Source organism: Schistosoma haematobium, chromosome 4 (genome assembly GCF_000699445.3).
Source record: "Schistosoma haematobium chromosome 4, whole genome shotgun sequence".
Taxonomy (NCBI): Eukaryota; Metazoa; Platyhelminthes; class Trematoda; order Strigeidida; family Schistosomatidae; genus Schistosoma; species Schistosoma haematobium.
Genome location: NC_067199.1, coordinates 23,526,426 through 23,549,004, shown reverse-complemented (window position 1 = coordinate 23,549,004; position 22,579 = coordinate 23,526,426). Strand labels below are relative to the sequence as shown.

Below are 22,579 nucleotides of genomic sequence, written 5' to 3'. Positions count from 1 at the left end.
GTGAACACAATAAGCCGTTTCAATGGACTTTTACAATTTAACCACATTTAAATCTAACGTTGTCTAATTCTCATTATGAATGAACATTTACAAAATAATCCTTTACTAAATATTAAGTGTCTTTTTCGGAAAATTTATTACTACTTTCATATACTGTCAAAGTCAGTTCATTAAATGATCGTCTACGGTTGGTTCACCTGAATTATACATATTGCAACCAGTAATTTATCATGATGATTTATTGATATGTTGATTTCTTTTTCCCATTAACACACCGTGTGTTACAAAAAAGCCTATGCACACACTTTGGTGATAATTTGTTTATTAATTTGGTATTAAATATTTGACTACCGACCTCATTCAGTAATCACTATTATCAAATATTCAAACCGGTTTACAGATGCTTTTTCCCAAAAACTTTCTTTTACTGAGATACATATGATTATTCCTGTTCCGATAACTAACGACTTCAATTCAAGGTATACTTGATCGGAAAACAAAAATTGATCCCAATACACATTCACTAACAGTAGGATTGCATGGTAATGCAATTAAGTTGGTGTCTTTTTCTTCAAAAGTCTAAATTTTTTTCAAGACTAAGATTACACAAAAAAAATTATTCATTATCATTAAATTTCAAATGTAAAAAATGAAAATTCTGGTATCCAATCACAGCTCCAGATGTGATTTCGATTTCAACTAATCAGATTACAAAGATGAACAGTTTACGACCAATCACAAAATTATTAAAGGTAACAAAATGTTTGTTCATTATCACTTGAGCACACACTTGCAAAACAAGTCCACCAATCAATGATACCTAAATTTTTCATTCACACCCCACAATTTTTTTAAAAGGGGTGGTAGGGAATCATATAGGCCGGTTACTTAATGTCAACCAAATTTAATCACCAGCATTACATTGAACTTGATTAAGTTTATGAAATGATTTACTCAATCTTGTACATTATAAATTGTTTACAAGCATTATTTACTTGTTGTGAATTGAATATATCGCCTTTATTTAACTTTTGGATTGAAGAAAATATTGAAAAAGGTACTTTTATTGGCAGGCTATCATTGTCATCATCAACATCATCATCGTTATCGCCAACAGAAACAGCGATAGCAGATACTTCAGTATCATCGATTGCCTTAACTCCAATGGATTTAAAATATACATCTTCATATACCTGTGTCTATACTAGTTTAGCTCAACAGCCTATTTCAAACTATTTTCATATTGATTCCAATGATGGTTCTATATATGCCCTAAGAAAAATCGATCGTGAAGCTTTATGTGATGAATATAGTTTATTAGAACGTGTTAAAAAACATACTATAGATAGGATAAAAACTGATCAACACTCATTGAATAACAATACTATCGACATTGATAAACTCAATGGAAATCAATCGAAAGCTGAAACTTTCAAGACAACAACTACTAGAACAGATAATTCCAGATACTACAGGAATGTTAATCACGAACTTGATATGGTGAGTCAGCCAATGACAACAAGCGTATGTCAAGTTAAATTCCAAGTACTTATCAGTGATACTACTGGGTTAAAATCAAAAAATAATGTATTGCAAGATGTACAAATTACAATATCTGATATAAATGATAATGAGCCAAAATTTGACTTACAAAATTTTTCATTAAAAATACCTGAAACTTCTCCAATTGATGCGGAATTTCGTTTACCACAAGCAACTGATCGAGATACTAGTGTGAATGGAATATCAGAATATCGATTGGTTCCATGTATTGATAAAAAAGATAATGAGAAATTTACATTATATCCTTATTCTTGTCATAAGCCTATGACAACTCTAAAACAGATATATTCAAACATCAATATATTTATTAACCAACATGACAGGAGATTATCCACTGAATACAATGAAGAATCTTTACAAAAAAACTATGCTGGCGATTATTTCATGCTAAAAACGTATTCAAGATCTAATGGAAAACTACAACCAATTTTAAAACAAATTCGTCTTCTTGACAGAGAACAATTTCAGTGGCTATATCTGTGTTTGATAGCTGTAGATGGTGGTGGTCAACAAGGCGCTACATGTGGTTATATTGAAATCATTGATGCGAATGACAATGTACCCCAATGGATTGGTTTACCATATAAAGCATCGATTAGTGAATGTGAACAAGATTATCAGCAAGCATACATCGATAGTAGTAGTAATAATAATAACTATAATATGTTTAGGTCACAAATATCATCACTTCGATATTTATATACATTAAAAGCTATGGATACTGATAGTGGGATATACGGACAAATAACTTATCGATTAGCGCAAGATAATAATTTCGAGTCTGCGAAAACTCACAATCACAAACCCAAAGTAATAATTAAAGAAAATAAATTATATTTACTTTCTAAATTAGATTATGAGCAGTTAACTAAATTTGTTGTTTATGTCGAGGCTATAGATGGTGGTGGATTGTTGAATTTTACGGAAGTTGAAGTCACTGTTGAAGATTGTAATGATCATGCGCCTACAATAATGCTAATTCCTGTAAAGTCATCACTATCACATATTACTGACAATAATTATAGTAATAGTATAAATATCAATGCCAAGAATTTACTGTCATCATCTTCATTTCCATCATTATCAGGATTACCTGTCTCCAATAATGTGGAGTCATTGTGGATAGAGGAGGAAAATTACGATCAAATTAAGTTAGCCACAGTTATGTCATTTGATCGTGATAAAAAAGACAGTGGTCGTGTAACATGTTATCTAGATAAATCTGGACAATTTGTAAACACTATCGATTACAGTCAGTTATTTGAATTAATACCAAGTCAACCAACATTTAGTGCACTCAGTACAAATACTAACAAAGGTTTAAGTAGTATGAGGCAAAATGATATATATGCTAATATTACATCGTCAGATAAACCATCAATATTTAGTTTATATAAAAAAAGTGGGGTTAAAATTGATCGAGAAGAAACTCCAAAGTTATCAATTGATATTGTTTGCACGGATAATGGAGAAGTGAATCCACAAACAACTAGACGAACATTACATATTTTTATTAAGGATATCAATGATCATACACCACGTATTTTAACAACAACAACTACTACTACCGTTACTTCGACCATTGAAAAAATGAATGATCCATTGGAACATTCAATTAGTACTGGAATTAACAGAGAAGGAAAAGATGAGAAACAGTTTATAAGTCAAATCTTTAGTGTACCAGAAAATGAACCATTTGGTACATATGTTGGTACAATTATAGCCAAAGATGATGATGAAGGTATTAACTCACAATTACTTTACAGTTTTACATTGTTACCTGATGATAATGTCACTGATGAAGTGAGTCCACAGAATTTATTCGAAATCGATAAACTAACTGGTAGAATAACCACATGTATCCCACTAGATCGTGAAACACAGTCAAGTTATTTATTGAATGTCCAAGTAATGGATTCTGGTATCCCATCATTATCATCAACAACTAGAATACGAATAAATGTAGCTGATGTTAATGATATGCCACCAGTATTTGAAACTACAGATCCTAGTGGCAGGATTATATTTCAGTTAACCGAATCAGTGGGTAATCGTCGTGTACATGGTCGACTAGTTGGACGTCTTAAAGCATATGATAATGATTTAGGTTCAAATCAAACTATTCGTTATGCAATTGTTAATGGTTCCCTTTCGCCAATTCACTTACCAGTTACTTATCGTGTATCATTAGATGGTAATATTTATGCAGATGGTATAATGGATAGAGAACTATTTCGTGAACATCAATTCACAGTAATTGCATATGATGCTGGGCCAATAAATCAACAATTAACTAGTACTGCACTAGTTTTAATTAAATTACTCGATGTAAATGATAATCCACCACAATTTATACATCCATCAACGTCAGTATCAAATAAAATTCCATCAGATTTAATTAATATAACTATTCATACTTCACCTGGAACTATTCTTTATTCAATACAAGTAACTGATTTAGATGAACCAAAACATACTAAATTTAATTTTACATTACATTCAGCTCGTTTTTTATCTGATTATTTTTTATTAAAACCAAATGAAATACAAATATCTGAAACAAATAGTTATAGTGAAGCAAGTGCAGATTTAATTTTAGTTAATTCTCTAACACAATTACTACCAACATATAAAACTAAGTACACAACAACAATGAATGAAGTTAATTTAAATATGAAATTAAATATTGAACAAACGAATTCATCTATTCTATCGTCGTCATCATCATCTTCATCATCATCATCATCATCATCATCATCATCAACAACAACAACAAATAATAATACTAATAATCAACATTATCCAATAGAATATTTTTTGTATATAATTGTTAAAGATAGTGATAAAGAGGTAGGATTTACATCGACTGCACGTTTACGAGTACATGTGTATGTTGATAATATATTAACACCTTCCTTATCATCAAATATAATTACATATAGACAAAATTCCAATTCATCGATGAATTCTGAATTAGCATCATTAAGTAATACTGAAATGTATAAAATTAATTCTGATCGATTATATAATGATGAAAGATTAAATTCATATGGTGCTGAATTAAAAGATAATACACAACTATTTCAAAATAAACTTACTACTACTAATAATAACAATAGTAATATGACTATTTTATTAATTGTATCTATTATTATCATTTGTATGTTTATTGGAGTATTTTGTTCAATAGTTATTTTTTATATTCGTGGAAATATATCTAATTGTCAAGAAGTAAATCGTCCTAGATCATCAGAATTATATACAACTACACATAAAACATGTTCAGATAATTGGTCAGTTGGAGAATTAAGTGAACAATGTAAAGTACCATCAAGTTGGGAAACATTAAATTGTAAAGGTGAGTATTATTAATAAAATTATCTAAAAGTTTTGCAAATAATAATTATTGTCTACAAATATACCTTTGTATAAGATTTATTTTGTTATTAAGGAAGAGTTAATTATAGTTTAATAATTGATATTAAATATGAACTTTTTAAGCAAAGATGGATAGTGACTAGTAGTGGAATCTAGTATTCCCGTTTCATCCTATTTGGAACTCGTCAACCGGATGTACCTACATTGATGTACACTCTGAGACTCGAACCCAGTACCGTTCGCTTCAAACGCCATCGCGTTGTTCAATTAGTTACTGAGTCTTGAGAGCCACCTGCTTGTTCAATGGGGTGATGTTTAAATCAACACTAAGTGAACATGAACTCTGGGATACAAGTACATCCAGCTGACGAGTCCCAAATAGGACGAAACGCGCGTCCTGGATTCCACTGCTAGTCACTATCCATCTTTGCTTAAAAAACTTGTGACTTGAGTCCACATCGGGGCAATCCGTACAGGGTGCATATATGCCAACAAGCGACTGATCAATTGCAGTCCTAAATAACAATGGGAAGATACAAGTAAAACAATACCAATCAAATTTAAGTATGAACTTGTAACAAGAATAACTTTATAGAATCCCTTATAGTTTAAATATGCAGTTTAATATTTCCTTGTTTGAAATCTTGAACAGTGTAGACTTGTTTAGTTGTCCAATTAAGTGAATGATGTTATCTTTTTTTCCATAGGATTCAGTAAATAAGTTGTTTCACGGAAACAGTAGATTTCTTAATTTATCCAATTATTCACAATTTGTTTTTAGTCTAAACGTTGTAATAATAGTCTATAAAATTAATGATGGTTCAAAACTAAAGAAAAATCTATTTTAGAATAAATCTTACATGAATTTCATATTAATTTCGTAGAAAGTATTTTTCTTTTAAAAAGATATGTGAAAATTGTACCCTAATACAATTTGTATACAGTTTACTATTCTCTAATGATGACCAAACAATTGTACAGTAATCATTGATTTTCAAAGTGATTAATTTACGTTGACAATCATGAATTATATAAAATGCATTGAAATGAATTTTTTCTCTTCGATAAACAAATATAAACTAATTATTTGTAATGTACGTAATGTACATAAATGTTATCCCATTCAATTAGAAAGATAATATACTTAATTTTCTTAAGTAATTATCAAGTTTTTGTTAATAAAAACTTTAGAATTGTTAAATTCATTTTGAATTGTTTGTTTGAATCTTCCTATTGATGTTTAGGACTGCAAATGATCAGTTTCATATTGGCATATAAGAATCGTGTACGGATTGCCTCGATATTACATTAAGTCATAAGTATTATAAGCAAAGATAGATGGTAGCTAGCAGTAAAATCCAGGATACGCGTTTCATCCTATTTGGGACTCGTTAGCTATCAGGAACTAATAGTTAAGTGGATAACATGATAGAGTTTGAAGAAAACGGTAGTGAGTTTGAGTTCTGGTGTGAACATCAACTCTACGTTGGAGCTACATCCAGCCGATGAGTCCCGAATAGTGCGGAACTCGAGTCCTGAATTCCTCTGCCAACCATCATCCATCCTTGTTTAGAAATGTTATTTCATCTTTTTTTTTCTACTGGTTATTTCTAAGCAATAATAGTAATTACAAATCCTAGTAATAAGTAAAAACGATAAAATAATTTTAACCTTTCTGACAATTCAATATTGTTGAATAAATTAGGGTCAAATAATAGAATAGATCAATATTCTGTTAAAATAGTTTGTTTGCTTGTTTTTTATGTTCCATAGAAGGGTTCTCTTTATTTTCATTGTTCATTAATAAAGAATTTGTTATCAAAATTATATTGCAGATTAGGAAAGTATCATAGTTACCTTGAGATTTTGGTTCAATTCCTGGTAGGTTAATCGGTACACATTTTCAAGAAGTCTCATATTAGAATAAAATAGCTTTAAAACGCTTCTTGATTTTTAATAGTTCACTAACAGGAGTCAGTGTGGGATAAAAATTATGTCATCGTTAACTGCTTTTTTTTCATAAAAGATAGATATAATTTGTAAGTGATGTTTCTTTTTGTAGGGATTGGTTGGAAAAAAGTTAGGGGAGTCCAAACCAAAACGTAGCATCAGTACACAAAGTCACTAACTTCTAGTCTGAGCCATGGTGGTAGATGCACACTACAAGGTTGGAGTCCGTGTGACTATCATAACCAATGATTGGAGACTGTGAGTGACATGACTCAGAATCAATGACAATAGCATCGGTGTACATACTCTCTGTCTTCCCTTAAACTATGGGATTAAAATTGCTTCATATCTTTCTTTCTACTAATCAATTCTTTCTTCCTATACTATGTCCTTTTATGCAATCTTTCTTTCATATATTACCACCACTGAATGAACTACTTCTATGAATCTGGTGTTCATCTTGTCGTGCTAATGAGGTATGGCAAATCGGACCGATGCAATAACTAGACAACTATAATCGTGAGGTCAACTCATGTCTATGGGATTCAAATGCTAATATCTTAAATATTAAAGAGTTTGCTATTCTGTAAATTAATTGAGGTTACAAATTTGAACAATTAAGTTCCGAATCTGAAGTCTAATAATATATCAGTCTATCAGACCTTAATGAAAATATTTTTTATACTATTTGATTTATAGGATTCAATTAGGACTGTAGAGTGAACAACATAATATTAAATAATGTTTAATGATCAATTTGTGTAAAAGTTTTAGTTTTACAAACTTAAATAACATTTGACTATGACTATAAAACTAAAATTTATAGCCTTAAATTCTATAACGAGTATTAATTTCTTGGAATATGAAGATACCTATAACTGATACATTGAAATTAAAGATCCTTATGATAATACCACTGAAAGAAATTATATTCACACATATTACAAAATGATCTTCAATTTAAATAAAATAAAATAGAATGATTCTACAATGCTATTTGCATTTAAACTAAGTAACTGATTCTGAAATGTTATCAGTTAAGTTTGTTAAACAGTTCAAATCGAATATATTAATATGATTTGAAAAAAAACATCAACACTCCAGTAAATATCATTCACATGCTAGAAACAACTTCTAGAACATTTGTTACCTAGACAATATTTGAAATGAATAAAGTATGATTTTTTCACTAATAAAATTTTGTAGTGATTTGATAATTCTATAGAAACTATATGGAATATTCATACATCCGGTTAGTTCATTTATACTTTTCAATATATATAGAATAAAATGTTAGTTTAAAGAAATCCACAAGAGGATTATATTAATGCATAATGGGTAAACATATGCAAGAAATTGAGAAAGTTATCATCATCGGTTATTTCTTCTGTTTTCTTAAATCAGTTTTTAAAAAATACATTAATTGAATGTTTTAGTAGATATGAAATGGAATTAACTTTACCAAAATTTTATTTTAACTGTTTCTAGAAAAACCATCTGAATATTCAACATTCTCTGTATTTATTCATTATAGACTTAAGCATAATATAGTTCTTTAATTTTTCTATTATTCATCACTTTCGTTGGTGATAAGGCTTAAAAATTTCATAGGAATCATCATCATATCAATCAACCGAAGACTGATTGCGCACAGTTTCTAATGTTTTGTTTCCAGGTAATAAACGATAATTAAGGAATTCAATTGAGATCATGAATCGATTGATGTTAGACCATCATTGAAAACCTGAAAGCAGTAGACGTACATTTCGTCCTAGTATGGGACTCATTAGCAGTGAGCAATTTCATGCATTGGTTGAAGTTAAACATTAACACAGTGTGATATCGGCTAGGTGGTTTATAGGTTAGGCGTTCGCGCTCTGGATCGAAGGTCCTGGATTTGAATCTCGCGAGCGGGACAGTGAATGTACACTGCTGAGGATTCCCTTACTAGAACGAAATGGCCGTCCAATGCTTCTAAATTTTCGATGGTGGTCTAACATCAATCGATTCATGATCTCGGTTAAAAACCTAGCAATCTCCACAACCCCATACTGATAAGGAATTCAGGTTTCATATTCTAATCGACACTCATTTTCAAGATGACTCTAAAAAATCGAAAGAAATCCAAGACATCTAATGTTATATTGAGAGGAGTTATTACTTAGCTATTGTTGCCTTGTTCGTATTTCTGTATGACTGAAAAATTTACACAAATTAGCTTCTGTATAAAAAAGAAGTCATTTTGTATAATCTTGAAATATAGTGTGACTACTAGGCTGTGATTACTTCATTGTAATGAACTTTATTTAATAATCACAGTAACCATTAGAAAGGTCTTATACTCATGGCAAATCATACAATATTGTAAATTCAGTTTTTTACTTATCTTTATTTATCTTAATAAGAATCTATATTTTGTTGGGTCATATGTTTGTTATTATTATTCTTGAAATAGATAAAATTGAATAGGTCAACTATATTCCTTTAGTTATTGTTAATCTATTTAATGCACATTATCTTTATTTATTGGTAGACTAATGGGAACAAATTGATAAGCGTAAATTTACTGTCATAGAATTTACTGTTAATATGATATATAATGTTTTTTGTAGGTGTGGTGTTACAATAATAATAATAATTATTATTATTATTACTAAGTGATGAGTCATTATAAGAATCTAACCATTTATTACCAGATTTATCTGAATAAGTTTGTTCAGGTCAATTAATATTCTTCTGTAATGCTTCTTCCCCTCCAAAAAGTTGAAACTTTTAAATAATAACTAATGTTTATACAGGACATTTTTTATTTGTTTGCCCAAAATAATCAACACAATAGATTTAAAAATAAACAAACAAACAAAACAATTGATATGTTAATTTTTGTTTTATCTAATTGTAAACAAAACATCATTTCCTTGTTCACTTTGTTTAAAGTTAGTTTGTTTACATTTGAATAACTAACTGAAAATGAATGAGTTCTGCTACAGTTAATTAGTCCTGATCTGACACCTAGTTATTGCCGGTCTGCTTGAATATCTGGGTTACCTGTTCCTGCCATCTAGATATTTCAACAAGTTATCTAATTTTGTTTGTTTTAATATATCATTATGGCTATTAATCATATAACCTATTCAGGTGCGTTTCTGAAAAGTGTACGACCTTTCGTTGTACAAGGTGCAAAACGCCCAATCAGAGATATTGTGGTTGCTGGCAAAATGCAGCGAAATGAATGCACATTAATCCGATGTCGATTCATGAATTACTCACATCTAACTGGCGATCACTCAAATATTTATCGTTAGGATCGACCAATAAGTAAGAAAAGGAATCTTGTTGAAATACTTTGTGCTGAGAATTCTATCTTATACCAAAAGAAATATCATTGAATAAAGCTAGTAATAATAATAATAATAATAGTTTACTCATACACGATGTCATTTGAAAATTATCCTAGTAAATTTAGTTCAGATAGAAAATATTAAAACTTTAAACAGCTGAATTGCTTAGTTTTTTTCCGTGATTCGCATATTTAATGACACTGTGTGATCACTACCATTTGATACTGTCGGTAATAATTATTATCGCTATTATTCCTTTATCCAATATCAAATGTTTTATTAAAGTGAATAATTTTTAGCAAAAAAGAGTACTATTCTCTTTTATTACTCAGTTAATTTGTTATTATTCAAAATGTATGAGGACATAACTTATCAGCGGAGCCTAGCTGCTATTTATGTTGGTCTATAAACATGTTTTGACCACTTTTTTTCTCTCATGACACCTTTTGTCATCTCACAACATGTTTTTTTATGGAATCACCTTTCATCCATCTAAAAAATATGTAAAGAGAAGAATATATCTGTCACCTTGATAATTCCTCTTGAATTTGTTTAATAGTTATTATTTTTCATCATATGTTATAAGCTTTTCATATTACAGTTTGCAAATATTATATGGTTAAGTATCCATGACTGATCAGTTAAAATAAATCACAAAGCAGGAAAATAGATGATTTATAAAGTTTGGAACTCAGTTGCCCAGAGTGGCTGTGATTATGAGGGACTGTAATTAATAAACTGGGTACAACTTAAGAAGAATAAATTGTATAATGATTGTCTGTAGGCCAAAATAAATCTTATAATAAGAGGAACATGAATATACATAATCTAGTTACTCAACAGTTATGCAATAAGAATATATGTATAATATTAGTTCATTAATAACTATCAGAAGTTACCCATAATTTAATCTTCGTTAGGATATAACATATATGTTGTAACATCTTTATTTTGAACGGAAAAAGAAAACATTTCTCATCTATTTGTATATAATTTTACTGAAGTACGGTTTCGATAAAACTTCATTCTAGTTAAAGATTACAGTTAAAAAAAAGAGTAGTCTTGAATGAATAAAGATAATCAAATCACAAAAGAATCCTCAAACTCTAAGTTTTTACAAATGCAGGATAGAGAAAAAGTGAACAATTTATTTAACAAAATAAAACGTAGGAGAGACGGGACAGTCCAACGTTCGATTTATCGAAAAAGTACTTGGAATGGCATTTACCTGAATTTCAATAGCTTTTGTCCACTCAGTTACAAGAAGGCATTAGTTAAAACACTATTTTATAGGGCAGAAAAGATATGTACCACTGACAAACTCGAAGAAGAATTGATGAAAGTGGAAAAATGCCTGCGAGACAACTTTTACCCACAAAAGTTTATTGACAAGTATAAGAAGCGTAAAGAAAACAATATTGAAGTAATAACTATAAGTCTTAACTTCAATGGTGACGAGGTTGCAAACACAATCAACAGGCGACTGAATACTGCGCTAGCCAGAACTTATCCGGCGGCCAAACTTCAAGTTCTGTATAAAACAACATGCTCAATAACTCAATCAAAAGTTGATAAGCATCCTTTTCATGTTACCGCCAATTGTATTTATAAATTTACGTGTACCTGCCAAAGCAGCTACATTGGCCGAACAGAAAGGAGGGCATATCTCAGATTTTTTGAACATGTTCCCAAAAGCCTCAGAACAAGAGGAAGAAAGACTCTAAATAGTGCAATCACCAAACATCTTCTTGATACAGGACATCAGGTCGATACACTACAATCATTCAAGGTGATTAGTAAGCAGCCAAACTCCAGTCTTCTGAAGTTTGCTGGAGCAGTTGCTATCAGGCGCCAAAAGCCTGATTTATGTGTTCAAAAGGAGATGGTTATTAATCTTTCCTTGCCTTGGTGATTAATATTCCTTCGTTATATCTTAATAATTTTTTTTCTTTTTCTTTAAACTCTTTCTTGCATTTATCACACCATTGAGTTTTATTCCAACTATCTTATTTTATCAACTGAACTCTACTCATTTTATTCCTATCAAGGTTTATTTGTTTCTAACCGTTTGAACTGTTGTCACAATGTTCTTTCATCACATAAGGTATATATTTACAATATTCAGTCTATTAAATTTATTTACACCCTTGCTATACTATATGAATATGTCTTTAATATAACTTCCAATCAAACTCTTTTATGTAAGTAATTTAAACCCATCAATTATGATTTTAAATATCACAGGTTGTAAGCAGCTGACGAGAACCAACGAAATAAAAATGAATTCATGCTATTCTGCTAGAATGTTTGTTCTGACATAGTTTTAGTATACTTGTAACATGCATAGACAAGGTCAAAAGTGGATAAACATTTATATTACGTGATACATATTAGTAAATTCACGCTTAATTGAAAATGGTTTTAGATCAAATAAGAAACGACTGATCGACTAAAACATTTCATTTCTAAGGGAGCTCAATGGAGACTGAATTAGCTTACTGGTAACATCTCTGTTTATGATTCTGAATAACTCCCAGTACGATTTTTTGTCAATGCATAATTTCTCCCAACATTGTAAATACGACAGACTGATTTACTTCTTCCTACTGATTGCCCATAGCAATATATTTTTATTCTTATCATTGAACAGTTATTCCGTCTGATTTAACCTAAGTTGAAAAACTATCTTGTTTTACGCCTTTAGTGATACGTCATAACCTCTTTGAAAAGTAGAGTCAGTAGGATAGGTATAACTGATAGCCTGTAAAATGTCAGGCTATGATTTTAATTTTAATGTAACTGTATAAGATAACATTTTTTTCAAAAAAAATGTTTGAAAAGTACTTATCTACACCGATTATTTCAGTGTTTTCAAGTTTATATATCCGGTATATTGCTAAGTAACTGAAATACAACGGGATTTTATTTGACCTGGAATTTGGACACTTACGTTCCACAACATATTAGTGAATATCCTCATAACATACCATTTAACCAGATATTATAAGCTTTTTTGACTATCTACATTTAAAATACTTTTAATCGATAGTAAAATGTTGCAGTTAACAATAACTTTTGTAAGCAGATAATAAAAAGTCGGAATATGGTTAAGTTACTGAAACTTTTAGTCACGGTCCCGATACTGTTGTTCAGATTCTTTTGACTTATTCACTGGAATACCGTTTAATCGATCATGATAGGTACAGGTAACATTTTTGAAATATGAAATATCCCTTTTTGAACTAAATAGGCCTATTTCGTTTGATTAAAAATCTACTTCATTGATTTTGAGAGTAATTTTTATCAGAAACTAATGTTGATAAGAAAACAGTTTGAAATCAGGAAGCACTAGATAACTGTTTCATTAATTCAGAACGAAATTTACCTTTGAACTATATAACATCGCTGGAAAACCAACATAGTAAGTAGTAATTGTTCATTCACATACAACCAGTTTCAAAATGAATTTCCGGGTGGGGAAGTTGTTAAACTCAGAGGTGTGATACTAATACATCAATGACTATATATGGGGACACCATTATAAAATAAGCTGACTGAAGGTAGAGACACAGACCTTTGGATTCTGAATTATTGCTTGAAATCTGTATAGTTTATCTCACCCCTAAACCAAAACAACGTACTGATCTTAACTTTATATTGAGTCCTTGTAGTACAATGTTAACGAGACACAATGAGGGCGAAACAACTGTCGAATACATTCTGTTTCCCAGTAGTTCTATGGCTCATATTGTTTGGTTATTTATAATGATGAAACAATACAATAATTTAGCTCGAAATGAAATAGTAAAACATTCCAATTCAATAAGCACATTGAAAAATATCCACCGTCAAACAAATGATAGTTATTTTGAAAACAAAATAAGGTGTTATTTGTCACGCAACAAAGATATTTTATGCATAGTAATTATGTGTGCACATGTATAATCTGCTATGGACAACCATTATTATTATTATTATTATTATTATTATTATTATTATTATTGATAATACAAAAGTATTCGGTGCCTTTATTTGTATTATTTTAAAATCAATTTCAGATACTTGGCTAGTGATTGGTATTTATAGCTTGGAAGGTCTTTGTCATGCTAGAAAAAGAAGAAAACATCTTACTAAGTAGATGGAAACACTTTCTTCTGGTCTCTACTTTGCTTTTAAAAATGTTTGATTGACATATATATATATATATATATATATATATATATATTTGTGTAATATGGTTCACAACCTATATGGATAATGATTACTTTTTTATTGTGTATACACTTAAAAAGTTTTCCTTCTGATACACTTGGGTCGCTAAGCGACAAAAAATTATTTTCTTTACTTCCTTTTTTATGATAATCGGAAACTAAAGATTGTTTATTGTTTTTTTGTTTGTTTTGTTTACAGTATCTGATAGTCAATGATTCTTTAAATCACAATGTTTCATGTCAGGTTTAAAGTTGAACATTGTATTATTAGACCTAGTAATCGTTTGTTAATTTACTGGTTAATAGAAAAGAAGTGGATTTGTCATAGATGGTTTATTTTGAAGAAATTTTATTAAGATGTTAGGTTCTTGGAAAATGTTTAACTTAAGAATTATTTGCACTTGGAACTTAATTTTTTCTAGACGAAAATATAAAACTTAGGATTAATGGAAAAACTGTATCTTTCTAGTGGGGGCTTCTTCAGTAATACACACCTACAACTCAGGCCTTCGGACGATAGTGTTGACTTTAGAGCATTAAGTTAATACCTGGCGGTCCACTTTTTCAACCTAAGTCAATTAATAACAATACACCGGCGTTTTCCATTGGTGTGGGAGATAACTCTTTCATTTCAAAATGTATGGCCTGATACAAACTTAATATTTTTTTCCCAGCTTTCCATCATATCTCAAGAACAATAAGTACATGTGTGTGCGCGTGTTTGTGATGTGATGGGACAATATGACATCATTTAGGTCAATAATTTTTTGTCAATTCATTATAAATTTTGCCCAAGGTGACAGGTGCGAACTTCGTTCAGAGTGACGTTTTGAGGTCAAAATTTTCCTATATTAATTCAGTAAAAACTTTGTTCTATGGAGTCTCGTTCAGTGTGGCAATTTTATTCCCTGTATTAATTCCAGCGAACAATATTTATTTTGTTTTCACAGTAACTGCATGCAATCCCCCCTTCGTGATACTACCAAGTGTAAGTAAAAATTATTGTCTAAATGATTGTACCTTGATATAATGCTGTGATTTCGGACTTTTTTCGAGAGATGTTTTTGGAAAGACCACAAATGCTCATCGCACCAGTCTTTCGTGCTCTCACTTTGCGTCGTGGGGATTCTAGTGGTTTCTTTTTCCCAGTATAAGAGGCAGGATAGAAAAATATTAGGTATTCCAGATTGTTAAGCAAAGCGACAAGACTGTGGATTCAACAGAGTCGATAAGTACATAACAGCGACAACAACAGTTAGCTATTCAATCACAACAGTGACTACGCAGCTAGTTTTCTAGTTGTAACGATGTAAGTGTTAATACCCAATGAATTCCTTTCACTTAAGTGGTTGTTACTTCTAGTATGGGGTTGTGGAGATAGTTGAATTCTATTAAAAGCATGAACCGTTCTAAACTTGACTGCCGTTGAAGATCTGGTAGCACTGGACAGCCATTTCATTCTAGTATAAGGCTCCTCACCAGTGTGCATCAACGACCCCAGTGCTTCCAGGTTTTTAATGGTGATTTAATTTAAATCAGTTAATGATTTTAATGAAACCATTATTCCCTTAAACTAATACATGAATGGTAATTAGAAAAAAGAACAAATGAACAGTCGAGTCATCTCTTTCAAATAAAATAGCACACTTATATTAAAATTTCTTAGTACAAAAAACCAGAAGTTATTTAAACATAAATGATTGTTATATTCCGTTATCATAGGTTAATTAATATTCAAATAGCAGGTTCAAATCTCAACCAATATACCAATCAGGTGAAATGATTCTTATTCTCACTATTGTATATATATAATTAAAAACTTTTCAAATGAACCACTCCGGCTACAAGTGAAACTGTACAACAAAAATAATACTGATTAGAAACCAATATCATATTTTCTTTACTGAATTAATTTTAATAATCACTTCACAACTGTAGACATTGGACTGACTAACCTGATATTACAATGCATAATGTCTGATGTTAGATTGTTGAAGTTTATTTGGCGAGGAAACCATGAACCTAATATTTTATACCCGTCAGCAATCATTATCATTTTCATTGTCAACAAGATATATCAGTAAGTTTGAAACAACTGAAATGAAGATATGTTTGTTGGCTATCTTATTTATGTATTATATGTATATATAATCCAATAGAGTATACAAAAATAACAAAATAATGAAATTTTATTTATTCAAACCAATGAAAATTTAATTATCTCGTTGTTAGTTACTGGGGTTTTTTTTCAAACAATTTTCAGTACTTCCAGGTTTTCCATGGTGGTCTAGTATCAATTGACTCATGATCTCAACTATTGAAATTTTCAATACATTAAAACTTTGACCTTATCTTATGTTACTCTAATTGAATCAGTATATCATTTGTAATAAGAGCAGATAGGATTATATTTGTCGTTTTTTTATTCTTGTTATAGGCTTTTCTTTAGTTTCATTCTATTTATCTTATGTTTATATTTGTTAGGAAGAAGGAGTAATGAACATTCACTGGGAATTATTGTACACGACAAAAGTTCTCTTTACTATTATTATTATTATTATTATTATTATTTAATTATTTGTACCCTATTGGGAAAAATCGTTCATAATGAGATTCAGTTATTGAAGTAAACCTACAATTGGTTCAAGAGATCAAGTAGAAATTCTAAAATTAAGATTTATTTTGATTTTATTCAATGAATAAATATTGAATGAAATGAATAGTAGTAAAAAATTTCATATCAATCAGTAGTAGTGTTGATAAAGGAAGAAATAGAAGATCTAAGTAACTGGGATAAATTCAAAAAGGAGTACAAACAATTGAATATACTATTAAGTAACTGATGACAAAACGAGTGAAATGATTATATTATAGGTGAATTTATTAGATCTAATCAGTTCCAGTGGAAAATTGATCTGAATGATTTTCAATTAACCATATCATCCAGCGTAGCATGTTACACAATATACAATTTTTACGTTGATACGATTATGAGGCTATTGATGATCTGAACGTTTTAAAGTAAATTATATTGAATACTTACAAATAAATTTAATCTAGAGATCTTTCATGAACTTACTGAACATGTTTAAAGAAATGGGTTGATTTGTTGTTGTGGGTTGATGTGATAATTATAACTGTAATCCTGAAAATATCTAATTTTACTCAAACAATTTTTAATAAAAAATCAGCTAATTAGTTTGGTCTATGTCTAGAAAATAAAACTTACTGAAAGAACACTGTGAAAAGATATAAGAAATTCAAAAAATGAATTTCCGTTCCTAGTAATTTCAATGTTTTTTAGATACACTAGGCGACAAATCAGACGGATTTACGATTAAGATTGAATCCATTTTAGCATAGATAGTGGATAACAATCGAATCCAGGATATGTGTTTCGGCCAATTTGGCACTGATTTGTTGGATGTACCTGCATCTGAGTTGATGCTCACCAGAGGACTTGAACTCAATACCATTTGCTTGACATTATCCACTTGGCCAATGAGTTCAGATAGCCACTCTATTGTACAAACTAATGGCTATCTAGAATCACCAACTAGGGGGATAACGCGGTGGTTATTGAAGTAAACTGTACTGGTATTGAGTCCCGAAGTGAACATCAACTCTGATGCAGACATATCCAGCTAATGAGTGCCAAATAGGCTGAAACACACATCCTGGATTCCACTGCTAGTCACCACTCATCTCTGCTTATAATACTTGTGACTTCGGGTGGTTTCGATGCCATCCGTACAGAGTGCACATATGCCAAAAAAAGGGGTTGACCAATTTTAGTCCCAAACGTCAATGGTGAGATTAAAAATGAATTAGAATTTACTTTTGTAGCATTTATTTGAATGACAGCTTCTAAACAAACACTATCTATTCATGATCACATTCTTTCTTTACAGAGAATTTTGTGTTATTTATATCACCGGATTCCTGAGAGAACGTTTTCCATTCGGTTTTGTATGATCGCTGTTGTAATACTGTCTTGAAATCAATCTATTATTCTTTTTAATATATCAAGTATGACCACCTTAAATAACTACGTAGCTTGCTTAGTCGTATACACTGTACAGGTATTGAAATACTTTATTAAATAGTATACATCGTCAATTATCCTAGCAATTATTCTGTTAATCTGATAAAAAAGCACTCTTTATAATCCTAAGACTGATGAATCAAAGTAATCTAATATACATCAGATTAGTTACATCAGTAATTGCTGAGTGATTTAAGTATCAATGATGAAGTGAGACAACAACTAGCTTTAGTTCAAACAAGATTTAACTATTTGATCTACAATTTCCTATTGGTTGTTTCCACTCATTTTATTGTAGGGGCTACTTCACAAATCTTTATATATATCTCTTAGATAAAAAAAATGCCTATCAAATATCTAACCTTAATCTAATATTACGAACGAGAATATATTTTGGGCAAAAATATTAATCTAAGACTATCTACTATCAATTTTGAAGGCTTTATTAAACATTTTCCCCTTTTAAACATCTGCTTGTCTTTTTTGTCTTAATTCTTGTCAAAGATTCAATCTTTTTCCAGTAGAACATGCCCTGGTACGGTCGAGGGTAAGGAGAGTTAGCTCTCCCTCTCGGAATGCTCTCATATGACCACGCGTATACAGCCACTGCTATAGAAGTCCGACTCACTGCCTTCTCGTGGCAAGTTGTTGTATACGAAATTGAGAGGACGAAAAAAGGATGACCGGGGCTTTAATCGAGTTGGTGGAAACGGAAAGTCCACCTTGGGTAGTTGGAAAACCCTGATTCCAATGCAATGCTGCATATGGGCTCCAGCATCCTGAAGGAACAAATGGAGTATGAACAAATTGTTGGTCACCGGCTACTATGGGACTGCATCTCCTTATGTTGTTCGAATATCTTGCGGATTAGATCTTTAGGTCGAAGGCTCTGGGTGTGGCGCCCTAAGAAAAACCACCTGTTTTGGTTTGGGTACCCGGGAAGTATAACAATCCAAGCACAAATCAAGTGACCTGTGTGGCGCATATATATTCAGTGCCTCTTTGTACCAATATGTGTTCAAATAAATAAATCATAATTTATTCACAACCATCTACATGAATTGCTGTAAATGAATATTGATGTTTAAACAGATGAAGAAGCATTTTGATTATCTAAATTCAATGAACTATTCCTAGACGAAAGTGCTTTTATCTGAAATGTCATTTTAACCTGGTATATATATCAGTTTTCATAAAAATGACAAGAATTTATTATATATATATATATATAATTCTCGTTTTGTCATTATCTAAAGTTTAAAACTTTGTAATAGGATGAATTAGAATTATTCACGTTACACTTACCATTAGTTTGGTTTAACATTGCACCTTGTTTTAATTTAAAAGCTTAGTGGACATTGAATAAAAGTGTTATTTTATGACAATGATTATAGTAGTTACTAATGGATATTTAATTGAAGTTTAATGGTCAGAATGATGGTGTTTATTAAAATAACTTTGTATATTAGTCAATGAATTCTTTTAATTTCTTTTTACTGATATATAAAAATGTATTTTGTAACTGTGTCAAAGATCCCTCTATTTACATGTTAACTGTCAGAATGTAGATTAAATGTAACAGTCCTGAAATAAAAATTTAGTCAGTAAATGATTTTAGTTGAATATAAATTTATTTATGAATAATATTTTCATGTTGAGATTATACTACTGAGATAAATTTATTCGTAATATTCATGTCTAGGGTACGAGAAATGTTTATTTAAAGAATGTGACATTTTATGAAGAGTAATGTTTACTACTTATAATACAAGAGAACAGTAAATACTAGTTGTTTTGCTAAATTTTTATTACTCAATAAAATCAGATATTTTTTTCTCATTTAATAATCAAAAATCTGTACAGTTGAGAGTGTGTGTCATCTATTTGAAGTAAAATAGAAGTATAAACAATAGTGTTGTTTATGTTTTGTTTTTTAGAACAACTGTCAATAATTAGAACAAACAGTCTTGGAATAAAGTTTTATATGGGTTAAAAAAAGGGTTAGACACGTAGTTCAGATTTAATTAAACGTGAATAGTGGCTAACAATCGAATACAGGAAGTTCATTTTATCCTATATGGGAATTATCAATTATATTTACCTGAATACAAGTGTTGATATTCACACAGAAAACTTATTGCTTCAAACACTCAATACGTTATCAAATGAACTACTGAGTTCAAATAGTTGTTCACTTCTGTAATAGTTAAGAATTTATATCATATTAGATAGAAAACATTAAAATTGCTCAATCAATCTTTAGTGAAAACCTTATCACATCCATTTTTTTAAATATCCACACTATATTTATCTATTTTTCTGACAAATACTGTGACCTGGATAACTGAGAATCACAATATTTTACTTCTAATATTCATACATAACTCTAAATGACTATTTTAATAGCTTTAAGTAATATTAACATTTTCAATGAATAGTTCTGTAAATTGATTGAAAATATATTTGATATGGTTGACAATAAAAGAAGTAAATAAAATGCCTTATAGGTATCTTTCCACTAATAACTAATTCTTTAAAAGAATCAAAATCGATTGTTTTTCAAAGTATATTGACTTAAATGTAATCATTTATCTATTGACCTAATGTTTAGTGATTGTGCATCTTTTTATGCTGATAGTAAAATTTTAGGATTGGTTAAATCTAATGGTATTTTAAGTGTAAGTGAATAACGGTAAGTCATAGGAACTCTAAAAAACTAGTAGGTGACTAACATAATTTATTAACAAAAATAGGATGTCTAGACTTTGCAATGCATTATATATTAGGTTTGATGCTCTAAGACAATTGAATAAAAGCTACTTCATGAATATTATGTCTTTTAACATTCATCAGTTAATAGTGTTTCAAAGTCTAAATACATAGAATTTATGCATTTCTCTTCAGATAAACACAACTGACTAGAAGCCATCATTTCAACTATTGTTACTATTGTTTTCAAATATTAATATTAAGTATACCTCATCTAAACAATTTGAATTTGTACATAATTATTCAGCGAATGAAACTCGGAAATACTAGCTGTTGAATTTGTAGAAATCTTGAGTAAACTTTGCTGTATAGTATACAAGATAATGGTTACACAGTTAGAACTGTAGTAACGAACCAATTGCATAATCGCATGATGATTTACATGAATAAAAATATGAAACAAATAGTTAATAACAATAATTACAGAAGACACTAATCATATTGAAGCATTCCACTTAAGATATGGATATGAAATGATAGATATTTTGATAAGGTAGAGAAAAGAGTTATGAATATTACTCATATGAATAAATAAAAAAGGTTCATCGAGCACATATAGAATGGAACATGAAATCCTAGAGTGTCAAGATTGAATTTTGTAAATATCTCCATGTAACTTATAATCATCTGTTTTTGAGTAGATTATTAATAATTGGTTATTAATAAGTACCTACCAACCGTCAAATAGTAACCAATCATTTGAATTCATATCCAATAGTGATCGACACCTAACAAGAAGATTTCTCATTATGTTTATTGAATTAAGTGAAAGTTTTTATTTATAAGTAGAAAGCGAAAATTTATCACTTTACCCTGATAAATCTTGCTTCCAATTCTAGTTTCATTATCACCTTTTAAAACACAATATTCGACTAAACCTGAAAGACTTTTTTTAATGATAAACGGATCTCAACTTCAAAGTATGGAAAACTTAAGATTAAACTTCACCAACTTTATATTCTTATAACAGACTAGAATCTATCGATCGCTGATAGAAGACAAAATATATTTACACCATAGGGCTGGAAATCACTAGTCTTTGTCTTCAGCTTTAATGAATTCGTAATAAAACATTAGTGTGCCTCAATCATGAATGATAATTTCTAATGTGTGTAAAAAATGGTGTGCAACTAAACAGTCACAGATAAGAATTAAAATTGCCGTTCAGTAATTGCTCACTTTTTATAATTTTCTTTGACTTACATCACCTTGTAATGAATATCCACCATTGAATTACTTCATAATCTTAATAAAACAATCATCAGATTTTACATTCAATAAAATAAAATTGAACAACTGTAAAATCAGATTTATAAAAAGGA

At 30.0% G+C, this 22,579-nt stretch overlaps 1 protein-coding gene across 2 annotated transcripts in view; it reads left to right on the top strand.

Annotated features, from left to right (window-relative positions):
- The first annotated feature begins 750 nt into the window (after positions 1-750).
- PCDH1_1 (Protocadherin-1) overlaps positions 751-22,579 on the top strand; it is a 68,693-nt gene continuing 46,864 nt past the window's right edge. Inside the window, exons 1-2 of one of the 2 annotated variants that reach the window (XM_051208205.1) lie at positions 751-2,373; positions 4,739-4,921. In XM_051208205.1, the coding sequence (XP_051066559.1) occupies positions 946-2,373; positions 4,739-4,753 (1,443 nt within the window). In that variant the 5' untranslated portion in view covers positions 751-945 and the 3' untranslated portion in view covers positions 4,754-4,921. Of the gene's footprint in view, positions 4,922-22,579 lie in introns of both variants that reach the window. The other variant, XM_051208206.1, reaches the window with a different exon arrangement.